Source organism: Fusarium subglutinans (genome assembly GCF_013396075.1).
Source record: "Fusarium subglutinans strain NRRL 66333 chromosome Unknown NRRL66333_c0000089, whole genome shotgun sequence".
NCBI classification, from domain to species: Eukaryota; Fungi; Ascomycota; class Sordariomycetes; order Hypocreales; family Nectriaceae; genus Fusarium; species Fusarium subglutinans.
This window is the reverse complement of record NW_023502152.1, coordinates 101,511-117,799: the sequence shown is the minus strand read 5'-3', so window position 1 is coordinate 117,799 and position 16,289 is coordinate 101,511. Positions and strand designations below refer to the sequence as shown.

General features: G+C 51.0%; 3 protein-coding genes across 3 annotated transcripts; 1 reads left to right on the top strand and 2 right to left on the bottom strand.

The window, feature by feature from the left end:
• Positions 1-285: 285 nt before the first annotated feature.
• On the top strand, positions 286-3,837 carry FSUBG_7177 (uncharacterized protein; the record flags this gene model as incomplete). The annotated part of the gene is made up of 2 exons (XM_036685454.1): positions 286-2,154; positions 2,218-3,837. The coding sequence occupies 2 exons, from the start codon at positions 286-288 to the stop codon at positions 3,835-3,837; spliced, it is 3,489 nt and encodes a 1,162-aa protein (XP_036537321.1).
• A 638-nt stretch (positions 3,838-4,475) lies between these two features.
• FSUBG_7176 (guanine deaminase) lies at positions 4,476-5,926 on the bottom strand (the record flags this gene model as incomplete). The annotated part of the gene is made up of 2 exons (XM_036685453.1): positions 4,476-5,623; positions 5,680-5,926. The coding sequence occupies 2 exons, from the start codon at positions 5,924-5,926 to the stop codon at positions 4,476-4,478; spliced, it is 1,395 nt and encodes a 464-aa protein (XP_036537320.1).
• Positions 5,927-6,679: 753 nt separating this feature from the next.
• FSUBG_7175 (fatty acid synthase beta subunit) lies at positions 6,680-13,045 on the bottom strand (the record flags this gene model as incomplete). The annotated part of the gene is made up of 2 exons (XM_036685452.1): positions 6,680-7,797; positions 7,849-13,045. 2 exons carry the CDS (start codon positions 13,043-13,045, stop codon positions 6,680-6,682), a joined length of 6,315 nt encoding a protein of 2,104 aa, XP_036537319.1.
• Between the last annotated feature and the right edge of the window lie 3,244 nt (positions 13,046-16,289).

The following is a 16,289-nucleotide window of genomic DNA, read 5'->3' as shown; positions in this document are numbered from 1 at the left end:
ACCCCAAACTTCTTTTCTACCGCAACACACTTCTACAGTTTGGATCATCTTCTCTTGATCTCTCTTCCAATCACGAGCATCTTATGCTTTGCGATTTCATCTCTTTGAACTACATCAGAGAATCACTGCACTACCATATCTCCCTTCCACAATTTGTGCAGTTATTCACTGCCGCAAATAACATCTGCCCTTAATCACTACACGATACACTGATCACAGAATCACCTTCACATAATCACACATTCTATTTAAATCCCACACGCGGTTTCGCGTCCCGAAGACACCATGTCTGAAGGACCTCCCTTGAAGCCGCTTCAATCTGCACGCCCTGTGTCTCAAGTACATCTGTCACCTGGGTCTGCAGAAGAAGCTATTGCATCTATCCGAGCTTTTGGTATCAGCCTCCCACAGGCTGCTGGAACCCAAACAGCTCAGACATCAACTACTCCCCCGCTACCTACTGTCCCCGTCACTGAACAGTCTCAACAACCTCAGACGGGTGCCACCCCTGCCAAGAAGCCCAGAAGAAGACAGCCTAAGAAGGCTCAAGCACAGGCCTCAACCTCTCAGTTGTCTATTCCACAGGGATCCCAACAGGTTCAGCAACCTCAAGCCGAAGCACCCCCTTCTCAGAAGGCCAAGCAGCCGAGAAAGTCTCGGAAGCGAACTATCGACAGTGTCTCTCCCTCAGCTTCCCAGGAGGGCCCTGCTACCAAGAAGCCCGCTCTGCAAGCATCTCAGCCTACTCAACCTGAGATCCAAGCCCTTCCTTCTACAGTCGCTCTACAGGCATCTCAACAGGTTCAGCAACCTCAAGCCGAAGCACCCCCTTCTCAAAAGGCCAAGCAGCCGAGAAAGTCTCGGAAGCGAACTATCGACAGTGTCTCTCCCTCAGCTTCCCAGGAGGGCCCTGTTACCAAGAAGCCCGCTCTGCAGGTTTCTCAGCCTGCTCAACCCCATATCCAAGCACCCCCTTCTGCGGTTGCACAGGCATCTCAGCCTACTCAACCTGAGATCGAAGCATCTCCTCCTACGGTTGCCCCACAGGCATATCAGCCTAGTCAGCCTGAGATCGAAGCATCTTCTTCTACGGTTGACCTACAGGCATCTCAGTCTACTCAGTCTGGAACCCAAGCACCTCCATCTACGATCGATCTACCGCCACATCAGCCGGCTCAACAACTTCAGTTCCAGGCACCCCGTACTGATCCCATCCCTGGTGCATGGTGGGAGATCGATGGTTTCTCTGAGGCGTTCAAGCAATACCACAGAAACCAATACGGAAAAGAAGGCACTCTTAAACCGGTTGTTGTCCAGGGAATTATTAACCTGGTTGTCATCGAATACAATAGAATCCAAGCTGCTCGACAAGCTGCTGAAAGCCAGGGTGCTGCCAACTCAACTGCGCCTGAACAAGAGACAGATCCAGTATCTGCCAGCGTTCTAGGTCTTGTGAACCTGTCCGGCGGCTCATCTTCTGAGATGGGCACGGATAATCAACAGACAGCCATTGACCTTCCGATTGACCCCCAGCTTCTGGCGGAGTATGACGCTAGCTCTATGGACCCTCGTACTCACACAATACACATCGGGGGTGTCAAGCTCAGCCAAGTTGGCTTGGGTCCCGATCCAGCTCTTCCCAAGGACGAGGTTGATGGTCGCTTTGAGATGATTGAAGACGAGCTCAAGAATCAGACACATCTTGACAACATTCCCATCCCCAAAGCCTCAGAGCTTGCTAAACAGCCTCCCAAGGAATTTGTTGGTAGTACCTACTTGATGCCGCCCGGAGTCAAAGACGCTCGTCTGCAGGAAGTCCTAAATAAGAGGAACAATGTTATCCTCAACAAACAGAAGAAGGTCGATCTTAGCCGCAACAACTTAGCTGCAAAGGGAACCCGTGAGCGACGAGAAGAGAAAGAGAAGAACTACAAGAGTATCATTGCCAACTTACAAACCCAAATGAACTGGTGGCGCCTCAAGGCTATCTCCCTTGGCGCCAACGCTGGAGAATGGAACGCCATCTCGGAGGAGAACAAGAACACAATGTTGAGAGATATGGAGGAAAAAGTGTGCCAAGCCGAACTAGCTCAATCGATGCACATTAAGAAAGACAAAGGATTAGAACATTCGAATCGAAATTCAACAAACGCAGTGAGTTACATACAGTGCTTACGACTCTGGTATCCCAGGAACTTACTAACATGTTGTGTCTAGCGACTGTCGAAACAGGACGCGGCGAAGAAGGAGAGAGAGGTTCAAGCAATCATTGCTGCCATCGAGGCCAAAGATCGTGAAAGACAAGAAGCACAGTCTGAGGGTCAAAAACTCCCTGAGATGGATCTCAAGGAGTTCATTGACATGATCTTTCCTGACGATGTAATCCATGTCGATACCACTACCGCTGCCGGTGTGACGACTGGTGACACGGCCGAAGCCCCTACTTCGATCAACTACAACCAAAACGACAGTATCCAAGCCAACACAAGTGGCCCCATCAACATCAATGGTGTTCCAGTTGAGCCTACAGCCAATATCGGTGAAAGTGCCGATGCTGGAGGCACAATCGAACATGTCAACACTACTGATGTCAACAATACTATGGATGTTGGCACTCCTATCAACAACAACAACAGTTCTATGGATCTTAACGATACTATGGATGGAAACGCTCTGAAAATGGATGAAGGCGCTCTGAACACTGACAACATGGTTAGTGGACACGCCATAAACAACAGTTCACTTCCTCCAAACAACTGGGCCTATCAGGCATACGCTCAGACCGACAACGCCCCTAATATGTCTATTGACTTTCAAGGGGCTCCTCTCAACAACTATGGCATGCAGGAAAACAACATGCTGAGCAACGGCATGCTCAACAACGGCATGCAGAACTGGGTTCCTGGCGGGACTGTGATGGGTGACGAATTCCAGGGCGATGCCTTGAGCAACTTTGACCCTCAAAGCAATGACTTCCTCAGCTTGGAGCCTCAGGATAATGGGTTTATTCAGAGCAATCCCCAGGACATTCTCTTTGATACCGATGATATGCAGGGCATTAACATCAACGCCAATGGTTTTCAAAGAATCACCGCTCTCGACGACTGCACTCAGGGCAGTACCTCTCTCGACTATCCCATGATTGACAACACCCCTCTTGACACCAGCCTTTACGGCAATGCCTCTCTCGGCAACAGTACTCAGTGCAGTACCTCCCTCGACTACAGTGTTCAGGGTGATGTCAATTTTGACACCAGCTTTTTGAGCAATGCCTCTATCGACAGCGGTAGTCAGAACAATGCTTCTTTTGACATCAACTTTCAAGACAATGCCCCTGTCAACTACGGACCCCAGGGCAGTCTCCCTACTAACAACGGTATTTACGATGCCGCCCCCTACAACAATTTGATCCAGGACAATGCCTCCAGCAGCACTAATCCTCAGGGCAATGACAACGCCACGATCAGACAGAAGCCCAATAGAGTCACCAAGGCCACTAAGCCTAGCCGGGCCAGCAAGAGCAATGGCCGTAACGTCAAGAAGCCCGAGACCGTTAGACGTGAGTTCACCGCAGCCGATCTCCCTAGAGTTGCAAACCCAACCCCACACAACGCCTTCAACCCAGCCGTGCTTGCACGCGCTAGACTTGACCACATCGATCACGCAGACCCTTACGCCTTTGGCGGACGGCCTCCTAGTGCCAGCCAACAGATCATCACTCCTCGGGCTCGCGACTTCGTAAACGACAAATACCTGACCTTCGAGAACTCTTTCACAGCCGAGGGCAACCAGAGTCTCTTCACCGCACATTATGAGGATCTCCCTTCCGATGATTAAAGGAATCAATTTTGAAAACCTGTCAACCCGTTGGGAAGACCTGGCCAGGGCTGAAGTGAGAAGCCGCGCGATTAGGGAGTGATACAGTCTCGGAATGAAATGCAGTCACATCGAGGTCTCCCGGTTACGAGTGTCTATCATTGGAGATGGAGTTTCGGCTATTATATGAGGGCTATGAACCATATCGGAGGATGATGGTTGGTAATTTTTGTACGAGTATGGAGGATATATCAGTGACGCCAAGGCCTCACATGGTAATCGGATCTGTTGTGTTTTCTTCACAAAAAGTGTCATGCCTCGGATTGGTAGGCAGGAGTTATATTCAGACACACAGCCAGTTAAAGCTATTATACAGCTAAGTCAGTAGTGACATGAATCGTCAGTGATAGAGTGATTAAGTGACAGAGAAAAAGCGCACGGTAACAATCCTATCATGGGTTCGTAGCACGCTTCGTTTAGTAGTAACTCATGGCATATTAGGGCTGAATGAGCATGAAATCTAGTGAAACATCGACGCTGGTGATCACGAGGGCAGACAGAGATCGTGCGTGCTTCTCTTCTGCTGTACCGACAAATAGCATTGGTGTCATTCAGTATTCGCTATAGTGTCTGAAACAACATAGACAGTTTGTCTCGGCTTATCTCGCATGAACTGTTCTCCCTCTGACCCAAACCCTCTTGACATTCCTGTCATCTCCATTAAACAGCCACTTCGCAATCTTCTCCTCCCAAGTTTCCCACCCGAAAACATTCACATTCCCGTCATCCTCCGCCAGGCCGTTCTCATCGACACTTCCTAGACCTATCAACTGAGCGTCCCACTCCATTCCCTCCTCGAACCCGCCGATTCTATCAGCCAGTCCAACAACCTCTGCACCGCCGCGAGTGGCAAGATACAGCACCTCTTCGACCGTCAACTTGCTCCGTTCCTTTTCCTCGTCCATTCCCATCGCGACGTGTCGACTCACAAGGGCTGCTTGACGTGCTGCTTCGAGAATGGAAGGGCTGTAGCCGCCGCTCATGTCTGTGCCCAGGCCAACTGTAATCCCCTTGTCCCAGAGCCATCGCACGCGTGCAGAACCGCTCGTGAGTGAACTGTTGCTGCAGGGACAATGCGAGATTTTACTTCCCCGCTGTGCAATCAGCTTTGCCTCCGCTTCGGTCAAGTGAATCGCGTGCGCAAGAATCGTCCGGGTAGTAAGAAGACCGCAATCATCGTACAATTGCGTATACGACTCCGACTCCGGAAACAGCTTTGCGACAAGTTCGACTTCTCCTTCGTTCTCAGAAACGTGTGTCTGGACAGGAAGATCCAGTTCCTTTTGGATCTTGGCCAGTCCCTTCATCGAATCGCTGGAGCAAGTTGGTGCAAATCGGGGTGTCAGCACCGGTGATACAAGTTTAAACTCTGGGTCGATTTTTTGAACATGTCGAATCGTCTGTCTCGTTTTTTCAAGACCTTGTTCGACACTCTCATCGCGATAGTAGCTTGGACACATGTCAGGGTTGTCCATACACACGCGCCCAACAAGAGCTCGTTGTCCTATCTCTAAGCAGAGATCAGCGAGAAGGTTCGTTGCTGCTACGTCGATGGTAGCGTAGTAAGCCGCTGTTGTCGTTCCATGGGATAATGTCCGTCGAACACATGAGCCATATACTCGCCTTGCCTTGCTCAAGTCCTTTAGACTTGACTCTAGAGGGAATGTGTATTTCTCCAGCCAGTCTAGGAGAGTGGTTTTCCCAAAGATTCCCACATTTGGGTACTGAGATGCATGCACATGCGAGTCTGTTGTTTCTGTCAGCGTCTTTCTTGGAAAGCGAGGGCTGTATCGTATCACTCACCAACAAAACCAGGGAAGAAGAACTGCCCGGGCTTCGCAATATGAACATCTACATCACTGAGCTCCCAGTTCAGAGTTTCACGTAGCCTCTTTCCAATCTGCTCAGTACTGCCGCCCTCTGTATCGACCTTGACAATTCTACCCTCTCCATCAACACATACGATCGTATCATGCTGATAGTCAAGCTCTTTGGGGCTTTTGCTGGATATAAACGTCCCCACAAAGACTTGCTTCTTTAAGCCCGCCATTGTAGATTCATTCCTCTATATCTCAATCTCTCAAGTGTTCGCTGTGTTGTTGAACAATACGAGGTAAGATGCCAAGTGGGGATGATGTAATAGCGAACAGAGCCGAAAGAAAAGAGAAACCCCAAGAACAAGAAGAACAAATCTAAAGCCCTTCCCCTTTGGACATTATATACGCATTCATGAACACGTAAACTTATCTATGTTTGCGATATTGTTAGCGACCAAAGCGGACTTGATTCCCCTGATAGGCCATCTCCACCATTTGTCCGTCTCCGGCCGTCGCCGGCAGCCGACCGCTACCGCTCGGAACCAGTGGGGTCCAAAGGTAGGTAGGGTGGTACAATCGCCGAGCCGAGGCACACCAATCAATGCCAGGTATTTCGTTATCTCGTCAATTATTTCCTACACGAGCTTCACTTGTACGACAACACCGGGAGCGAACCAACATCACAAGACTGCGTGTGCACCCTAAGCTTTCACAGGATGAGATACATTATTCGATTTATGAACCAAATGTCATCATCAAACATTCAAAATTCTCTAAACTTGTAGCAAAAACAAACGCCCCTCTAGCTAAGGATAACAAGATACATCGTAATATACTCATGCCAGGATAACAATCCGGCCGGGAATCTGTAAACTCTCTTCGTGATCATCCATCCATCTCTAATCTTCCGTTACATCATGTCTCTGCATGGTCCCTTTTCTTCTTTTTTTATTATATTTCCCTTTCTCTTTTGTTTTCTAACTCGCTTAAGCAGCACGGCCAGAGCCTTCATACTCGCCACTGGAGCTGTCGCTGCCCTCAACACCGTTGGTAGCGGTCTCATCCTGGTTATACTTCTCCCAGTTGGCCAGCACAGCACCAATCTTTGGCGAGTTGGTCAGCTTGTACACATCCTCGAAGTACTCCTTGGTCAGCGCGAACGGCTTGGCCGTCACGTTGGGAATATACTTTCCAACCAACTTGGAGGGGTCGATGGATGTCTTGTTGATCTTCTTGAGCAAGAAAGATCGGAAAGGCTTGACACCAGATCGAAGGAAGGTCGAGTGGAAGGGCACATCAATACCACGGAGAGGAATGGTAGCGAAGCCACGCTCCAGCTCAAGAGGTGTGGGCTTGGCAAGAGTCTTCTCGGCACAGCCGCGGATGATCTCGCGGAGGTGTCCCTTAACCTCCTCGATGTTGTCCTTGACCTCTTCAATATCAATCTTCTGGATCTTGATAAAGTTGGTCACACCAGCAAGAGTGTCGAGTGCACGGAGATCACCAGCGCAAACATACTGCATGTTGGCAATGTTGTAGTTGACAATCTCAAGGAGCCAGCCAGTCTCCTCAGCAATGTTGTCAACAACGAACTGGAGAGCGGCTTCGTTGAAGGTCTTGCTGATGCGGCTAGGGTTAACAGCGCACATGGAGTAGTTAGATCGACCAGCAGCATCACGCTCGACGGCAACCTGCATGGTGAGACCACGGTAGAACACAACGGACACCAAACTCTCAATTGGCATGACCTCAGCAAGGGCAGCAAGGGCCGAGTATTCGCCGAGAGAGTGACCAGCGAAGGTGCTGTTGTTTGGCACAAGTCCCTTGGCCTTCATGTCCTCAAAGCTGGCCTTCTCCATCAAGGTAAGGGCAGGCTGAGTGAACTGGGTGGCCGAGAGAAGACCAGTAGGAGAGCGGTAGGTGTATGAGGTAGTGGTCTCATCAATCTCCTTGAAAATCTTCTCGGACTTGATGCTACCATCCGCAGCCACGGTCTCGAAAGTCATCGCAATGTAGTTCTGGCGGATAGCCTTACCACGGGGACCACCGAAGTGAATAGTGAGCTCCTTAGGGTTGTTCTTGACAATGTTGGTGATGGAGAAACCTGAGACATATTAGCAGATGCACATTGATAGTACCGATTCATGTAACTTACCATAGGCGTCGAGGAGGTACTTGTCGGCACGATCCCAGACCTCCTTGGCAACGGGACTGCTGGCGTACAACTCCATACCCATACCCTGTTCCTGAGAACCCTGTCCAGTGAAGACATAGGCAGTCACAGGCTGTTCAACCTCGGCCTCGCCCTCAAGAACCTTGTCTTCGGTCTCCTTGTTGCGGACCTCAACCTTGATGATCTTGCGGCCAGAGACCATGCCAGTGTGTTGAAGCTTGACCTCGAGCTCATCGTTGGGCAGAACCATGCCAACAAGTGAGGCGTGGAAGCTTCGGACACGGCCAATATTGTTCTCGGCGGCCCAGGTCTCGATCAGGCTTCGCACGGATGCGCTAGAGTACATGCCATGGGTGATGGTACCAGGGAGGTTGGCATAGCTGGAGAATACACGAGAGACGTGGATGGGGTTGTAGTCACCGGACACACGAGCGTAATTCTCGTTGGAAGCAGGGGCTCGGAGAGCGAGAGGAGACTTGCCGCTAAGGGGGATGGAGTTCTCAAAGTTGATGGGCTGGTCGATAGGTTGGCCGTTGCGCTCAAGGTAATCAACAACGGGGTTACCATGAGACTCCCCGGTCTCATAGTCGACGCTGCCGACCTGGATGATCTCCTTGGTGGGGAGCTCAAGCAGAACCTGGCCGCGTGTCTCGATGCTGCTGAAGACAGCCTTGTTCTTGTAGCGAACCAAGCTTTGGAGACGGAAAGTCAGAGTCTGGCCAAGCAAGTCGATGTTCTGAGGAAGCTCGTCGACGGAGAACCACTGCTTGGATCGAAGGATAGCAACATCCCGAGTAGTGGCCAGATGAAGCTGGATAGGGGTCTCAACCTTTCGTTGGAAGGTGTTCTCGTAGTCGGTGTAAGTACCACGGTACAAGAATTGGGAGGTGACCTCCATGACAGGCTTTCCGTCACGGACGAGAGTACCACAAACCTCAACCATCTTCCCAGCTTCCTGGTTGATGACAGCGTTGATCTGGGCAGTGGTGGAGACCTCGTCTCCCTTCTTGAGAGGCTCGGCGCCGGGGATCATGCGGAACTGGTTGGAGAGATGGACAAGCTTCAGGAGGTCACCATCAATGGTGCGAGGGAAGATAGGCTTGGTAATGGCCTTCCAGCCGATGACAATGGCAAAGTCCATGGGAGCATAGACAGTCTTACCAGGTCGGTCGACAAAAGCCTCTCCGTGGTTGCCAACAGCGTGCACGAAATCGTTGATAGCCTCGCCAGTAATGGTAGTCTTGCCACCATCGAACTTAGCAGTAACATCAGCGTCGAGGTCGAGAGGCTCCTCGCCGAACCACGCCTTCCAGTAAAACTCCTTGATGCGGTCGTTACGGCCCTCCATGACCTCACGGATAGGAGAGTATCCAGCCTCAGGGTGGTAGGTGAACTCCAGAGGTAGAGCAGCAGGCTTACCGAGAGCAGTGGTCTCCTTGATCATGTTGACCTGGATCTTGTTCTCGCCGACGAGCTTAACCTCGATGACGTCGATGTACTGGTTGTGACGAGGCTGCTCACGAACAACAATGGTAGTCTTGGAAGGGTCATTGGGATAAGAGATTTCAACAAACAGACCACGAGAAGGAGCAAAGATGCGTCGGATAGGGTTGGTCTGGAACTTCTGGCCTTGAGCAACAACATCGGCCATGAGCAGAGCATGGCGCCAGTTGCGGTTGGGTCCAGCAAGCAAAGATAGCCATGAGTCAAGCTCAGGGAGAGTGGCAGCGGCAGACGATGACAAGCGGTAGGTGTTCTTGTAGGTGTCGTAGCTGACAGTCAAGCCCTCGACATCAAGGGGCATCTCGGGGTCAACGAGCTTACCACCGAAGTACTCGATGTAGGGGATGGTAGCCTTGTTGTCGTTGTAAAGATCCCGAGTAAGGTACTCAACATGAGACTCGTGGATGCCATCAAGGATAGACTTGATGGGTTGATCGATCTCAGTGGAGAACTTGGCAGCGGCAGGTCCCTGGAGGATGCAAGTTCGGCCAACATCCTGGCCAACGACGGCATCGAGATCCTCAGATTGCCACAGGGAGTCCTTCTTGAAGTAGAACTCAAAGTTGTCGTCAAAGACAGGGATGAAAGTGACAGGCTTCTGAGTGGGTCGCATGCACATGATAAGGAAGTGCTGAACATCCTGGGCGTTGATGATCTGGGTCTCGGCGTCGGGGTAGGCAGCGACGATGCGGTCAATCACCTCGAAAGGCTCGCTGAGCTCGGAGTAGCTCTGGAGAAGAGAGGCTTTGCCAGGGGTGGTAGTCATACGCTCCTCAAGACGGTGAATGTAGTCACCGACGAGAACAGTGTAGGAGCGGTCAATCCAGCGAGACTGGTGCTTGACGTAGAGGAGCTCGACAAGACGACGGAGAACATCAGCATAGGTCATGTCGTCAAGGTCACAGGCCTTGCCCTCCTTGTTGCGACCGAACCAGACCTTCTGACAGTCGTCGTTCAGCTTCTTGATGATGTAGTCCTTGTTCTTGTTGAGCTCAGCAACTCGTTTCTCCTTGGGGAGACTGAAGATCTTCTGGTCCATCTCGGCCCAGAAGCGAACTCCACGAGTAGCAAGCTTGTGGATAGGCTCACCCATCTCAGATCGGACGGTGAGAACACCACCAGCCGGTCCCTTGTAGGTCTGCTCCCACTCGCTGTCCTCAAGACCAGGTGCAGCGACGATAGCCTCCTTGGCCGCCTTGCTAGTGTGAGCCTCCTTGGCAACCATCATGCGGCTACCGAACAAGCAACCGTCGAAGGGCATGGGAGGGTAACCGTATTTCTTGGCCCAGTCACCAGTGATGTAGGGGTAGGTGTCATCAGCACCACCGAAACCACTACCAGCAACAAGAATAATGTTCTCCTGTCGTCGGATACGGCCGTACATCTGGAGGATAGGCTGGTGGAAATCCTCGAAAGAGTGATGACCACCACCACGGCCACCAGTCCACTGAAGCATGACAGGGAAATGGGGGTTGGCCTTGGCGATATTAATAACAGCCTGGATGGCATCAACGGAACCGGGCTTGAAGCTGATATGCTTGAGGCCAAGGGTCTCGATGTACTCCTGGGCGACCTCGATAGAGGGAACACCAGCACCAATGGTAAGACCCTCAATAGGGACACCCTCAGATCGAAGCTTGCCGATCAAGGGGATCTGCCATGCCATAGCACGGGGGTTGACATAGATCAGATTGACAGAAATACCACGACCAGCGGGGATGGCCTTCTCGATCTTGGTAATAGCATCGGTCATCATGGGACCAATGAAGTAACCGCCGCCAGCAAGTTCGATGTGGTATCCGGCGTTCATGGTAGCGGCGACGAAATCCCAGGGGACGGTAGCGGGAGTCATACCAGCAACAACGATGGGAGGGAGACCAAGGAGACGACTCATTTTGGTATCAAGGTATGTTCGGCCACTCTTGTTGGTGACAAGCTTGGGACCAAACTCCTTAACCCAGTCAATGGCATATTTGACGGCATTTTCCTCGTCTCTGTCAAAGAGCTCAGCCTTGAAGCCGAGATCGTTCATGCCACCATCGACAGTACCAGCCAAGATGACACGGACGCCAGTTCCCTCCTTGTTTCGGCTGGTCAGAACACCGAGGCCGGAAACACCACCAGGGCCGAAATCAAGAATGTGAGTAGCATCAGGGAAGACAGTAGCCTTCTCCCAGTTCACAGGGTCGCGAGTGATCAAACGAACAAGAGCGGGAACAATGTTGCCCTTGACCTCTTCTCGGAGATCTTTACCAGTGTTGGTATCGAACACAGCAATTCCGAGATCACTGGAGTCAATTGAGATATCCCTGAGATCCTCATCAATCATGGAGGTAGCCTCGGCGAGGTACTTGCTGTGGAAAGGTGCTGTGATGGGCAGGAATCGGTTGGCGAAGCGAACCTTTCGCTCTGTGTAGGGAATGCGGTTCTGGTCCAGGCCAACAGGGGCCTTGACCTTGCGCAGCTGAGCGTTAAGACCGTAGAGAGAGGTTGGGGGTCCTGTCACAACCAAGTTCCGTGGGCTGTTAATGAGAGAGATGCTGATGTGACGGTCCTCGGGGAGATAGTGGTTAGTAGCATCGATGTGCTTCTGAACCTCAGCCTGAGGAAGATCTCGAATGCTAAGCATAGGAGTGGGTGCACCCTCGCCGTGCTCCTGTGACTCGCGAAGCATGGTAGGGGTCATGGAGGTGATGGGGAATGCTTGCTGACTTCGTGTTCCGATCCAGAAAAGCATGGTAAGAACAGAGCTGGTGATGTCTCTCCACGAGTCCCAAGAGTCGGCAGCAGCTGTTGCAGCGGCCATGACAATGCCTTGTGAGTGGCCAGTGGAACCAGTGATTCTCTCGCGCAGCATACCAGGATGCACACCAAGAACCTTACATGTCACCTCATAATGGGCAAGCTGGACAAGGCCAATGAGAGGGAAACTGACAGGTGCTGAAATGAGATAATCGACATCGGGAGTAGAGTCCTGGTGATGAAGCCAGTTCATGATATCAAGACCCTTGGGGAACATCTTCTCGGCTTTGGGGTTCTTGGAGAGGGTCTGGAGCAGCTCAGCTGAGCGGGTGATCAGATCACCGACAAAGCTCGAGTACGTCTTGAAGATCTCTCGCAATTCCTCGAAATACTCCTCGATATTACCCTGACCGCCGAAAATTGTGTAGATTTCGGCGTCGCCATCCTCAGCTGCTCGGAAAAGGGCTGAAGCGTGGGGCTTGATTGGTCGGTTGCACACAGCACGAGCGGTGTAGTAGCTGCGGATGAAGTCGAGCTTCTTAGACTCGATGCCTGGCAAACTGGCAGCAATGGCGTGAGCTTCATTGCCACGGAGGAAGTTGCGCTCGAACTCGTTGAGAACGAGCTTCAAGACCTCCTCGTATGAGCCTTGCTCATCATCTTCCCCCTCATCAACCTCGTGAGCAATGAGGCCAAGGTATCTGGCGACCAGGTCGGGAACGGATGATGGCTCGTCATCCTGGGCAAGCTCGTCGGTGGCTTCGGGAAGAGTAGCGACAAACTTGTCTTTCAACTGAGAGGCGTGGAAATGGAGGTTGGTGGGAATGAGAAAAGAGGTCTCGAGAGAGCCGTGGGAGAGAGTCAATGGCCGAAGAGAAGCGCTAGATCTGGGGGTGGAAATGCCCGTTTGAGGGCCTTGACCGGCGCCGTACATGATGAGTGAAGGGTATCGAAGAAATCTGCAGTGGCGAGCAAAAATGAATGGTTAGTTTGCAATTGGCGGTTGAGACCCTTCTCGGGAGGTTCAATTGGTCACAAACCTATCAGTTCAAGTCGTAACGCACCAGAAATAAGATCTGATGCTTTCCCCAAGGACGCTGGTGAGAAGAAACCGGCGGTCCTGATTTGCGTGAAGGCTGGCTGGTCCCCTGAAAGGTGGGAGGGGTTAGAAATTAGTAGAGAATAGCTTTAGAGTCGGTGGAGCGCAGCGCGGCACAAGACAAGACAACACCAGCCAGTCGCAAAGGGGATGTAGGGAGGAAGGAAGAAGGAAATGAGGATGATGATGGAAGAGGAAGATGAAGATGGACAATCTCAAGAAGGAAGAGTCGGAAGAAGAGGTCTAAGAGGGATTCAGAAATGGTCCCGGCCACGGTATAAGTCAAGACAAGAAAAATCGAGCTTGTACCGGTAGCCGACTAGGAATTGGATTGGATTGAGTTGTCGAGGGTGTGGTTGAAGCACCTGGAGTCTTGGAGGGGCCGCCTCAATGGACTGGAGAGTAACAGGCCAAAATTTCAGTTCTGTTGGGGATATGGAGGGGTACGTATCCTGGCATTGTTTTCCTACAAGGTGCACTGTAGGAAGGCAACTTTTTGCTCCCCCTCCACAATCCGAGCTATCTTAGTGAAGAAGCGCATCCACCTCCCGCCGTTGTGAGACTGCGAGAGCCATTGGCATGCACCGCATTGGCGGTTCGCTTGATCCGCTGGGACCCCACGACATCAGACACGCCCCTTGCTGCATGACGCTCCTTGCCAAAGAGGGACAAGGGGACCATCATTTGCAGGGTTTGGGTTGGGAAGAAGGTCAACGAAGGTGAAGGGTCCTGGCCCAAAGGTACCGGTACTTGTATACCGCATTTCCATTGGCAACAACCCATTGCTTCTGCCTCCCGTCTAGAGAGAGGGCCGGGTGTCTTCGGGCAAAATTACTCCCAGCCACTGCTCTCTAAGGATTCGATCTGGAGGGTGCTGGAACAGCATTCTGGAGCCATACTGTAGCATTTGTTTGTTCCTGGTGCGCCTGTGAGGCTGCTGTTGAGTTATGGTTGCAGCAAGCGGGTGGGCGGAAGCCTGATGCTGAATTTTGATGGGAACTCAATTCGTCCGCCTCGGAACAACAGGATCCTCCCTGCAGACCAGTAGTCTGATCCTATTGATCTGGATCTGATCCTTAACTTTGATCGCACTATCATTGCCACGGTGTAGCCAAGCTTGTTGGACGGGTTGCACTCAACTTAACTCAATTCCTTATGCGAGTGAGTTCCTATCTATCTCCGACAGCTATATGCAACTGTACCAAGCCATCGAATAATTGAGTTGTCATCATTATCCCTCAGCAATCTTGAAAGTCGGATTCTCTGCAATATATTTCGTCATACCTCAATCAATTTTCCTCAACTATTTCTCCTCCCAATACCTTCGGCATTTCGGGTAGGTATTCAAAGGACATTCACACAGTCGCTGCCTACCCGGGACTATCGTCAACTTCATTTGTCTCAATACAGTATCGAACAGAAAATTCGTCTTCGGGGTGGCCTTTGACAATTGACAGATTTCTTTCTAAGTTAGCACCTAGTAGTAAAGAGTGGCCAAAGGCTGATCTCACACCACTAACTAACAATCTGCAAATAATCATCCGGCCGTCAGGCTTGGGGAACCATCATGAATCAGTGGCTATTTTTCACGCCTGTCCATCGCCCAGCCTTTTCTAGCCCGGACAGGTCAAGTATTGTAAGAGTGAGCACTGATTTGAAAGTACTGTACATCTACTCAGCTCGGGAGTTTCGTGGACCTCCCGTGTGGCTCCACTCCACTTTGAAATACAAGCATCAACGTCCACTTCCAATCTCAGCAAACAGCTTTCAGATGGGGATTGATTCAACATGAGCTGTTATACTGTGTAGGCCTCCTGTGACTCTGAACAGACATAATTTGAATGGCATGGGTAGCAATTCCTGATCCTTGATCCTGAACTGATCCCAAACCTAACAGTACACACCATCATGAGAACTCATGACTCCATCCTACCTGGGTATGTTCGCCGACTCATGAGAGAAAATTTGTGCCTCCCTCCACCGCCTGGTCAACGCCTCACATCCCCAACTTCCCCTACCAACAATGATTCGGCCCCCCACATTCTCCGTCGAGCATCGAGTTCCGGGCTCATGGTGGGGTCAGGCTATATAGTATATTGATCACTAGGTACATACTATCCGAGTCTCTTACGCGTAAGGTACCAAGGAGAGGAAAGAAAACTCAAGACCTTGATCCTAAGTGATAAAAAGACTTAGGTAACTTAGCATAAGCTTAGCATACTTTTTGCCGAGTTTATTTTGATACACTATATCAAGGTCCGATGTTTTCTTGCTCCCCCGCTGAAGAGTACAGTACTAGAAGCACCTTTTGCAATGTGTGACCTCGAGTTCGGCTCGTTTCGGTGATTTACTGGAAATGGGACGTGTGGAATTGAGGAGCGAGAGAATTATTACATATGTGACCTTCCTTGACTGCTTGACCCTTATCCATGGGCGGCATGGCGTCTGTAGATCTCGTTTCGGTTTCTATGCACCAACGGTTGTGGCTATCCGCAGCGGTTTCTGAGAGGTGCAGATAAGAGCCGCAAACATCGCAGTGACTTAGACAACGAACGTTTCAGCAAGCCAACCTAACTCTATTATCCAACGACGACTTATTAGAGACAGGCAGTAAGCATGTAATGGCAGCTCAACGTCTCGACAAATTGTTGATACAAGAGGAGTTCGGATTTGCGGAAACCGACGGACAAACGAGTAGACTCGTCGTTGAAATGTATCGGTACCTAACCGAGTACTCCGTACATTGAGCCGGATACCTCAGGTAGGATGGCAGTTGAGAAAGACGCGAAATTACATTGACAAATGGTACCACTTGTTGCCTGGCATCCTCGAAATTCTGGCGAGTTCATCACCACCATCGGAATCAATATCATCTTCAGGACTTTGAGTTGCATGGCACTCCAGGACTCTATTAACCGTCTTCCTAAGGTTCATGGGAAAACCTAACCCAGTGCCCTATCCAGCTTCAATGAAATATATCTTACCTGGACCACTTAATCTTCACTACCTATCCTCGCTTATTCGTACGAGCTCTGACTGGTACGTAGCAAGGACCATCCATAGCCTTAGACCCCTGGGG